Below are 12045 nucleotides of genomic sequence, written 5' to 3'. Positions count from 1 at the left end.
TAGTTTAATAAAAGATAGATGGTACCTCCAGAAGAGCAGGTAATGAAAATTTCAATTTTAAAATCTATGGTTAATGGACTTTTCCTTCTGGGAAGATGGAGTAGACTTATTTAGCCCTATTCTTCCTATTAAGTATCCATAAAAACCCTTGGCATTATGCTGATCATAGCTCACATAACCTCAAACTCCTGCATTCAAATGATCCTCCCCCCTCATCCTCCCAGGTAACTTGGACTACATCCATGTTATACAGAAAAAATACATAAAAAGACTTTGAAAGGAAAAGAAGGCAGACCCTTAAAGATCTTGGGACCTAAGGAAAAAAACCGTGGATTATCTGTTGTCTCATATACCCCCAGACTGGATATGGGAGAGCCAGCAACCTGGAAACACCAATGAGCACAGAAAATGATCCCCGAGAAAATAAAAAAATATATATTGAACTACTGAATGAAAATTCAGTGGATCAGCAAGAATGCAAAATGCAACATCACCATTGCTGGTAGAATTTAAATGACATTTATAGAACCATTCAATGACAGCAAAATACATATTCTTTTCAAGCACCCACAAAACATATACCAAGATAGACCATATCTTGAATCATAATATAAACCTCAATAAATTTTAAAGAACTTAAATCATATACAGTTTTTCTTTAAGAAAATTGAATTTGCCAGCCTAAGCAAGAGCGAGACCCCAACTCTACTAAATACAGAAAAATTACCAAGGCATTGTGGTGAGAAGCTGAGGCAGGAGGACTGCGTAAACCAAGGAATTTGAGCAATTTTACACAATCTCTTCTAGAAAATAAAAGAAAGTATACTCCCAATCATTTTATGAAGTGAGTATAACATTTGATACCAAATTAAAATTTGAGTACCAAAAAATGAAAACTACAGACCAGTATCTCTCATGAACACAGATACAAAAATTCTTAACATGGTCTCAAGAGGCTCCTTGAACTATCATGTTAGTTTTCAGTAAGATTACAGGACATAAAACCAAAATACAAAAATCTATTGTATTTGTACATACAATCAGCCCTCTGTATCTACAGGGGATTTGTTTGAGGACTTCCTGTAGACACCTGAAAAGACATGGAGCACCAAACTAGATAGCTGTCAATCAGAACATATTTCTGTTCATATTTTCCACTTACAAATTTAATGCCTTTTCCACCTTAAACAAGCACTTATCACACACTGTGACTGTAATTTTTGCTGTCTGAGGTTCAGCAGCAAATCCAATAGGAATTTCTTTTTCTTTCTTCACTATTTCAGTTAGAAGATCCCTTCTTACTATAGATCTTAACATATGATTTTTTTCTATCCCATTTAAACTGAGAACTTTTACTTTTCCACTTAAATAAAGCATTTTATGGCTCCTCTTTGGCATAACCAAATTGCCAACATCACAACTCTTGTACTTTTGGGCCATTATTAAATACAGGTTACTTGAACACAAGCTGTGACACTGCTATAGTAGATCAGTTAATCTAGATGGCTATTAGGCAACTAATGAGTAGAAATCATATACAGCTGGGTATCCAGCTGTATATGATTCATGTCTCAAATGAGACAGAGCAGAATGAAGTGGAGTGGCTCAAGATTTCACCATTCTATTCAGAATGACTTGCAATTTAAAATTTATGAATTGTTAGGCTGGGCGCGGCGGCTCACGCCTGTAATCCTAGCACTCTGGGAGGCCGAGGTGGCTAGATTGCCTGAGCTCACAGGTTTCAGACCAGCCTGAACAAGAACGAGACTCCAACTCTAAAAGGCCAGGTGTTATGGCAGCCCAGCTACTTAGGAAGCTGAGGCAAGAGAATTGCCTAAATCCAAGAGTTTGAGGTTGCTGTGAGCTATGACACCACAGCAAGCTATGACACCAAAGCACTCTAATGACGGCAGCAAAGTGAGACTCTGTCTCAAACAAAATAAAACTGGGTGGCGCCTGTAGCTCAAAGGAGTGGGGCGCCAGCCCCATATACTGGAGGTGGTGGGGTTTAAACCTGGTCCTGGCAAAAAAAAAAAAAAAAAAACGTATGAATTGTTGATTTCTGAACTTTTCCACTTAATATTTCAGACTGTGGTTGGCTACAAGTAACTGAAAACTGAGAAAGCAAAACTTCGCAGAAGTAGGGACTACTGCACAGAATTTGTATGCTGTAGATAGGAATACAAAAGACCATCTAAATAAATGGAATGACATGCCACATTCATAGACAGAAAAAACTATTGGTTCCTAAACAAATAACCAATTCAGGAAGGATTAGCAGTGCTAAAGCCATTAGTGAAAGATAGCTGAGGAAACAAGATTCCTCACAGAAAAGACACAGCCTCACAGAATCACCTCATAGATTAGTTATGTGAATAAATTACAAAGGAGAACTCTGGAAGTCATAGTCTCAACCCAAACATACAAACTTACAATCATCAATAAGTGGACAAACTGACGGTGCATGCATCCTGATATAATGCCACAGGAAGAACACAACATTGCCTACATAATATTCTTGCTAAAAATGTTTAACCTGAACAGAAATAACCAGACAAATCTAGAATGTAGACCTTTTTATAAGTCAACAGTATTTTTCAAAAAAATCAATGTCATGAAACCAAAAAGAAACTGGAGGTCACTGTAAATTAAAAGAAGTTAAACAAGACATAACTAAATGAAATTTGTGAACCTTAACCAATTCCAGGATTGGGAAGAAGAGAAAAAAGACATTTGGGGGGGACAAATGGACAAGTCTGAGTGTGGACTATATACAAGATAATATTAATGAATGAATGTTACATTTCTTAGGTGTGACAATGGTTTATGGTTATTTAGAACAATGTCATTCATAGGAGATTCATTGCATTGACAAGTGATGTATCAGAATGTCTGCAATTCCAATTCTAAATGGCTTAGTAAAACAAACTGTAGACCTGCATATACATTTAGATGCAGATATAGTAAAGCAAATGTTGTTAAATATATTAATAGAGAAGCTAAATGAAAACTATAGGGATACTAAGCAAGGTGCAGTAGTTCTTGCCTATACTCCTAGCACTTTGAGAAACTGAGGCGGAAGGATCACTTGAGGCCAAGAGCTCAAGACAAGCCTGGGAAACACAGCAAGAGATCATCTCTACAAAATATAAAATAAAAAAAATTAGCTGGGCATGGTGCTACGTGCCTGTAATCCCAGCTACTTTAGAGGCTATGGTGGGAGAATTGCGTAAGCCCAGGAGGAGTTTGAGGTTATAGCGAGCTTTGAATGTGCCAGTGCACCCCAGCCTGAGCAACAGGGCAAAACTATTTGAATAAACAAACAAAACCAAACAGATAACTAAGGAAAAAAAGACAAGTGTGGGGATATTTATCATATCAGCTTATCAACTTTCCTATAGGTGAGGGGAAAACAATTGTAAACAAAATCTGGGAAAAATTTAAGTTTAAATTAACATTAATGTTTGGCAATACTATAAAATATTAAAATGTGTGCATCCTATGACCCAAATATTGCACTTCTCTAAATCTCCCCTAAAGAAACACTCAGCATATAAGAAAGAATACACAAAGGTGATGTATGCAATTACATGTTTCATAAAATTGTGACCTTTATCTTCCAAAGAACTGATCTCCCTTACTGGCTATGCTGAAGCAAACAGCAAGGACAGGAGGGCCACATGGCAAGAAACTGAAGGCAAAGCTAAGGAAAGCTTACAGTTGATAGTATGAAAGGGACACCCTCAGTCACAAAAATTTGACCACAAAACAATGCATTCTCTTACGTGTGATTTCTTCAACAACCACACCTGAGCTTGGAAGTAGATCCCTTCCCTGTCATGCTTCAGACGAGACAGCAGCTCTAGCCCCACACCTTGATTACAACACCCTGAGACTCTAAGTGGGGACCCAACTAAGGCATTCCTGGAATCCTAACCCACAGAAACCAGGAGACAACAAATATATGTTTTTTTAAGCCATCTAAGTTTGTGGTAACTATGCAGCATAAGAAAACTAATACAGCACAGAAAAATGAGTATTCAAACACAGACTTACATAAAAAAAAAAAACACAAGAAACATATTGTACATGCAGAGATAAACACATTTCAAAAACCAGACAAGTGATATCACAAAGTAAAAAAATGGACAAGTAAACAGTTAACTGATAGAAGGTAGCCACTGGAAAAGAAAATTGAAAGCTTGAAGGAGTTAGTGGATCAGAACTGATTTCTGAAGAAAACACATTAACATTTAGTTTTCATAAAAACAATATTATAAAATTTATCATTTAATGTGTTTTGCTTACCCAACTCATAACTTGAAGAAATCTCTGTGGATAGAACACATTTTCCACATCCAGTAAAGTGAGGTAAGACTGAACTGCATAGAGTCTTAATTGTTGATTTTCTGTTTCATCATCAAAACCTACAAAGACATTTATATACCATTCAACCAAATTCTCCTAGGACTCTGCAATTAAAACATTTAATTTAAAAATCTTCACTTTGCAGAATGTAATAGTTTACCAACCTTCTGCTAGCAGTCTCAGAAAGTTACTGGGAATATCAGGATGCATTACATCTCCTCCCACTGAAAACACAGCATTCATTGTCTGAATAAACCACGCATTATCAGGAGCATATGTGTCCACAGTGTTAAGAACAAGTGCACTTCCAAATGCCATGTATTAAAATTGTCCATCTGTAGCAACCTTTGCAAAAATAACCCAAATTCATCCTAGTGTGGCATTTTTATCTTTAATCTCTGCCATAATTGTTCTATTCCCCAATTTTATGTAAAATAGATGCTCAGTAAAAGTTTGTTTAGAAAACTTAATAAACTGAGTTTATGTTACTTTAGCATCAGGCTTGCACATAGTAGGCATCTGATAAATAAGTGTGAAACAACTGAAAGAAATAAACCAGCTAAGGACAAACAATGGAAAATCATATACACTTCAAATATTGTGGTGTATCTACTTGAACAAGCTATTCAAGCTCTTTTCTAATCTGCTCATCATCAGTTCTAAAATTCTGTCATTCTGCTGACCAGAACTGTAGCCCTGTCTAGGAGAAAACTATACTTAAGTAATTTCCAATTTGATTAACATTATTCACTTATTCTTTCTTAGTATTAAACAAACTTTTTTTTTTTTTTTTTTGTGGTTTTTGGCCAAGGCTGGGTTTGAACCCACCACCTCCAGCATATGGGACTGGCGCCCTATCCCTTTGAGCTACAGGCGCCGCCCTAAACAAACATTTTTAAAAGAATGGAATATCCTTATGACCTGTAAAGTTCCCCTCTTTTAAAAAACAAATGAGAATAAAAGTACTTACTGAAGCTCCCAACTACTTTATTGGTACAATTTCTAGCATAGACAATAGCATATGTAAAGGATAAGCTTTAGTATCCTGACCACCTCCCCTACACACACACAAAACACAAGCCCTCCAAAAAACAAGAACCTATATTTTCAAAAGAAACCAGGTAAAAGTGAAATCAAAGATCAGGAGGGACTAAAGAGAACCATGTAGAGGCCCTTATACTTTGTATCTTCTTGTTCAAAATATTGACTACCTGAACAAAAGAAACCAGGAAAAAAGCCATCCCCTAGAAAGTCTACATAAATTTCTATTTTTGATGAGAAAAATAGAAATTAGTGCTGGGTCTCTTGATCTCAACTTTCAAGACCATGTATATACCAATCATTTTAAAATCACTATGTAACTAAGTATTTTAAGACTCTGGGTCCAGACAAAGGATATTTCTCAGCCAACTCAGCTATTTTACCAACCAAATTGACGATGATATATTCTTCTTTGGTCTGATGTAAATATTCAAGCATTTTCTGGACAATAACTGTTATGTTCTGTGCATTAGTAATTCTGTAAAGAAGTTCCAGAGTCTATTTAAAAAAATTAAAAACAGTATTATAAACCTATGCAAAATACCAATAAATGTAACACATAAGATTCATTATACAGTGAATTCTTCTATTTTTATGTACATCTACTAGACAGTCAGCTAATAGGTGATTTAGAAGTGCAATTTTAACTAAAAGTAAAACTCAGAAAGGCAAAATTATTGTCAAAAAATGAATAATGATCAATTCTGAAGTCCAAAAGCTTTCTTTAGAGACAGATAATTACCATCTAACATTTCTACATGACAGAACATGTAAGGAGTAAAGAGTTAAAGGTTTACAATATATTTTCTAAAAAACATAAGAGCTCTTAAGTGTACATTACTTGCACCTATGGGGGTGTGTGTATGTACACACGTGTGTGCCTATGTAGAAATCCAATCTTGCAAACTGTTTCTCATACTACCCAAACAATAGAAATTAGCACTCAAGCAGGTTTGGCAATTGAAATCAAATGGCCTCTCATAGACAGACAAAAGTTAGTGGCCCAAGCACTTGAAAGTCTAGCAAAGCTATGCTCAAAATCTCAGGCATATTCAAGAACTGCTTTATAGCTACTTTCCAAGTATTGACAAATATACCTCTTGCTCCCTCAAGGTACAAGTACAAGAGAAAGCCACAATTTGGCTGGCTTTCCAAGGTCCTAGATTAAGGTTCCAAAAATATAACTCCTTGAAATCAATAAGAGTTCAAAGGCAATACTAAGAAAGCAACATTCATTGGAGTTTTAAGATCAGCAATATTAGCTACAAGAGAATTTTCACATATCCTTTTTGTCAAACTTGCTCAAAATATCTTTAGGACTCTTTCTAATTTTTTAACTCTTATACAGTCAAGACTTCAAGTACAAAGAATAACATAGATTTAAAAAAGAAAAATAAAGCTATTTTAGGGGGCTAGGCACTGTGGCTCACGCCTGTAATCCTAGCACTCTGGGAGGCCAAGGCGGATGGATTGCCTGAGCTCACGAGTTCAAGACCAGCCTGAGCCACAACCAGACCTCGTCTCTAAAAATAGCCAGGTGTCGTGGCAGGTGCCTATAGTCCCAACTACTTGGGAGGCTGAAGCAAGAAAATCACTGGGGCCCAAGAGTTTGAGGATGCTGTAAGCTATGACACCATGGCACTCTACCAAGAGCGACAAAGTAAGATTCTGTCTCAAAAAAAAAAAAAGAAAAGCTATTTTATTTAATGTTTGACTCTATTACTACAAAGGTCTCACTTACCAACAGCTTTTAATTTATGCAGCTGCTTCAGACATGCTCCCCGTGTACTCCAAACTATATATTATATATTTTTAGATAATATACTCAAAATTTATTTCCTACTCTAAGACTTCAAAATTTGGCATTTTAGGACTGAATGGGTGGGGGAGGTTATGGCATTAGAAACTATATCACTCTATTGCTAGAGCTCTTTTCCATTCAGCGTTGGTAGCTCCTTCTTGCCTTTCCTCCCCTAGTATGACAGAGTGGTAATAAAACTGAAGAAAAAGGAATCCCACCACAATCAACAGGTCACCCCACACCCAAGTACCAAAGTTTTTGCTATATCATTACTAATACCAGTTAGAAGTGACAATAGCATCGAGGAGACAGTACTTCAGTGCCTTCTTAGGCACCACTGAAGCTTCTTAGGCACCACCTTCTCAGCACCTTCCCCAAAGAATTCAAACGACTTTTTTCACTGTAGGTAATAGACCAAACAGATCAAACTTGATAATTATAAAAGTTGCCTTTTTCCCCTTGACTCTCATTTTTAAGTGAGAACCCAATAATTAAATATGGTAGTCTCCCCCTTATCCCTGCTTCACTTTCTAGTTTCTCTGATGGTCATCAACCACAATTCAAAAATATTAAATGGAAAATCCCACAAATCAACAATTCATAAGTTTTTTTGTTTTTTGTTTTTTTTTTTGCAGTTTTTGGCCAGGGCTGGGTTTGAACCCGCCACCTCTGGCATATGGGGCCGGCGCCCTACTCCTTTGAGCCACAGGTGCCGCCCAAAAAAGCCTTTTTGTTTTCTCTTTTTTTATTTTTTGCAGTTTTTGGCTGGGGCTGGGTTTGAACCCACCACCTCTGGCATATGGGGCCAGCCCCTACTCCTTTGAGCCACAGGTGCCGCCCAATTCATAAGTTTTAAATTATGCACCATTCTGAGTATCATGGTGGAATCTCGTGCCACTGCACTCCATCCACGTAAGACGTGAATCGTCTCTTTGTCTAGCATATCCACGCTGTACATGCTATCCATCCATTTGTCACTTAGTAACAATGTCTTGATTATTATATGAGAACATAGTATATTTAAGGTTCAATAAAACCTAACATACATTGGTATATATAAGGTTCAGTACTATCCGTAGTATAGGGTATCCACTGGAGAATATTAGAATGTATCCTGTGGATAAGGGGGACTAAAGTATAGCAAAAAGAAAACTATATCTAAGTCATCCTTGTTCAACTTAGTAGTCAATCACCCAAAGGAAATACATGTGCCATATGTGTTAAAGTAGAAGGGGAATTGGGAATTTATAATCAGAAATAAAATTTTTCACTCTTAACTAGGTTCTGCATACTATTTTCAGCAAAGATACAGAGTGATTTCTTAAATAAGAACAGAAATATTTATATAGACATCCAAGTACACACTGAAGCGATTTTACAAAAAGAACAAGTTGAAAACAAATGAAGTGTATTATTACACCTTTCCTTCCAAGTTCAAATCATTTTATGGATATCTTTACTGATTTGTTCTTTTTACTTTTTAGAGACAGAGTCTCACTCTGCTGCCCAGCCTCGAGTGCCATGTCATCAGTAGCTCACAGCAACATCAAACTCCTGTGTTCAAGTGATCCTCCTGCCTCAGTCTCCCAAACAGGGTCCCAGCCATAACACCCAAATAATTTTTTTGTATTTTTAGTAGGGACGGGGTCTTGCTCTTGTTCAGGCTGTTCTTGACTCCTGAGCTCAAGAGATCCGCCTGCCTCAGCCTCCCAGAGTGCAAGGATTACAGTCATGAGCCACCACGCCCAGCTCTCACTGATTGTTTTAACACTCCTATTTAATAAGAAATTCATTAATTCATTTTATAGATGTTAAGAGAATAATGAAAAAATATTAATTACCATAAATTACATCTTAAATTGTATAATAACAGGAGTACAACTTGAATTGTACTAACAGGAAACGTGGGACTAAACTTCAGGTTCCCTATTGGTACAATGCTTAGACCAAAAAGATATCAATGAACCCACATAGATAACTGGACCTAACCATTACAACTCATTTTAAAACATACTGTGGACACTGACATAGTACTTTTTAGAAAAATTACTTGAACTTTAATAAAAAGAAGTAAATGCATTCAAAAGTTAAAATACACACACACACACACACACACACACACAGCCTGCCACTTTAACCTCTCTCCAGAACACCAACAAATAGTTTAAAATTTTCAACTAGTCGGAATACCAGTTTACCTCTCTTTTAATAATAGGATCAGGATGATCTAAACATTCAATTATTGTCATCTGATGTTGAAGAGCCAGAGTAGGATCTTGTTGAATAACATAGGTAAGAGCCTTCAGTCCTATAAATAAAGATTACATTATACAAAGTAAATTGAAACACATACCCAACAAATTTCAAAAGCTTTCTTTGTAATTTCTGTCAAAAGAACTAATTATCTTACCTAAATATTTGAGATTTATTTTAGGTGACAGAACAAATTTTCCAATGCACTTCGCAGCCTTCTCAAGTAATTCTGATTTAGGATAAATAGAATAGATTGTGTGCACACATTCAAACAAAATAGCTAGAAAAAGAAAAAGAAAAATGACAGGTATTATGCTCAAGCATAATAAAAGAACACATTTGTGTAGAATTTGTAGAACAAGATAAACTAATTGGAAAGTTAATTTTAGTCAAAAATCTTATTTATGAAAATTTTTCAAAGAAACAAACTCTGTTTTTAGGCCTACACTGTTACTAGGATTAAGTTACCAGAGTACGATTTAAAGAGAATTATTTTTACTGATGAATAATAATGATACATTCATTCATACACGGTATTTACTGAACACCTCCTGTGCCAGGCATGAGTTTAGCACCACAAATACAGCAGTAAACAACACAGACAAAAAGCCCTGCCCTCAGGAGCTCGTATCTAATGGAACACAAAAATAATATATTCATTGTTCTATATAAATAGATATGTCCAACACTCCTTGAATGCTTTAAAATGGTTTACTCTCAAGTAGCTTCTATCACTTATACACAGTAATGGTATAAGTAGTTTATTTCAACATAATCATTTCATGATGATATAGCATTTATTTCAAAGCTAAGGTCACTTACTCAAAACTTTTTTTTTTTTTTTTGAGACAGAATCTCACTGTGTTGCCCTGGGTAGGGTGCTGTGGCATCATAGTTCACAGCAACCTCAAACTCTTGGGCTAAAGCAATCCTCTTGCCTCAGCCTCCTGAGTAGCTGAGCCTACAGGCATACACCACAATGCCCAGCTAATTTTCTAGTTTTAGTAGAGATGAGGTTTCACTCTTGCTCGGTATGATCTCAAACTCCTGACCTCAAGAAATGCACCTGCCTCAGCCTCCCAGAGTGCTAGGATTATAGCATGAGCCACCTCACCTAGCCCTACTCAAAAATCGTTAAGCTATTTCTTTAAAGTTAACCTCAAAATACACAGAACAATCTATTAAACAACTTGATAGTTGTCCAAATTTGACTTTGTGATACAGCCCAAAGTCTGATAACTATGATAGATGATCAAAGTGGACACTACATTTTTTTCTCAAAATCTTTTAAAAAGCATGAGTGAATGAGTTGGAGCTTTGCCATACTAAAGAAAAATCACTGACATACCATGAAGTCTTAAATGCCCTACAGTATCATGGTATCAGGAGTGAGACAAAGTGAAGGTACAAAATCAGCACTTAAATGTACTACAGGCTGAAGTACATCAAGTGTCCTTGACAGAATCATTCCTCTTTTTCCAAAAGCTTAAAACATAACAACCAGACACATTATTTATGTACAAGATAACATCCTGAATATTCAACTAGCTATGTTTTACACTATGTTGCTTATCAATTAATGCACACAAAGTTTTATAAACCTATTCCAAGAGGGGGAAAGATGGAAGGAGAAGAGAGAAGAAATCAGAAATATTAATTTTTCTTTAAGAATGGAATTAACTTTAATTAAAGGAAAAACTACAGAGTTAGTTGAACCTAAAGATACTTTGTATATTCAGTATATTGTGCTGTGTAAAAAAGTTGGCTTTCTGATTCATGAAATGAACAAACTAACAAAGAGGGCCTTTGTCAACAAATCAACTAAGGCAGGAATGGACAAACTACTAACAAATCTAGCCGCCTACTTTTGCAAAGTTGTGAACTAAGAATGCTTTTTGCATTTTTAAAAGAATGTAAAAGAGAAAGCCAACAAAAAACAAAGAAGAATACACAGCAGAAATCTATGTGACCTACAAAACCTAAAAATACTGTATTTTTTTTTTTGTAGAGACAGAGTCTCACTTTATGGCCCTCGGTAGAGTGCCGTGGCTTCACAGAGCTCACAGCAACCTCCAACTCCTGGGCTTAAGCGATTCTCTTGCCTCAGCCTCCCAAGTAGCTGGGACTACAGGCGCCCGCCACAACGCCCAGCTATTTTTTGGTTGCAGTTTGGCCGGGGCTGGGTTTGAACCCGTCACCCTCGTTATATGGGGCCGGCGCCTTACCGACTGAACCACAGGCGCCACCTATCTGGCTGCCTTTTTGGAAAAAGTTTGCTGAACCCCAAACTATCATGTCAGTCTCAAGTAAGATTAAAAATGATGGTACTCCATTTTCCATCATAACTGACATATTTTCTTTATGGTTTCCTGTCATTTAGAATTCTCCTGCTATTTGATTTTTTTACTAATAAAAGCTTGGCATTACCCATCCAAAATTTACACTTTGATGTTTAAATTCTGAGACACTAGTATCGAATACTTTTACATTCATAAGACTTCTGAGACAGTAGTATGGGAAAAATTAATAGTTCAAAAATTGCACTTATATTAGTTTCTTTAGGCATAATCAAACTGAAAATG

The 12045-nt window shown here is 36.3% G+C and overlaps 1 protein-coding gene across 1 annotated transcript in view; it reads right to left on the bottom strand.

The window, feature by feature from the left end:
• Positions 1 to 12045, bottom strand: part of AP4E1 (adaptor related protein complex 4 subunit epsilon 1) — a 90290-nt gene that overhangs the window by 40712 nt on the left and 37533 nt on the right. Inside the window, exons 9-13 of the mRNA XM_053595046.1 lie at positions 9621 to 9743; positions 9409 to 9518; positions 5768 to 5907; positions 4533 to 4645; positions 4309 to 4427 (exon numbers count right to left, since the gene is read on the bottom strand). Of these exons, the coding sequence (XP_053451021.1) occupies positions 4309 to 4427; positions 4533 to 4645; positions 5768 to 5907; positions 9409 to 9518; positions 9621 to 9743 (605 nt within the window). The remainder of the gene's footprint in view (positions 1 to 4308; positions 4428 to 4532; positions 4646 to 5767; positions 5908 to 9408; positions 9519 to 9620; positions 9744 to 12045) is intronic.

Source organism: Nycticebus coucang, chromosome 6 (genome assembly GCF_027406575.1).
Source record: "Nycticebus coucang isolate mNycCou1 chromosome 6, mNycCou1.pri, whole genome shotgun sequence".
In the NCBI taxonomy this organism is placed as follows: domain Eukaryota; kingdom Metazoa; phylum Chordata; class Mammalia; order Primates; family Lorisidae; genus Nycticebus; species Nycticebus coucang.
This window is presented reverse-complemented; position numbering and strand designations above follow the sequence as displayed.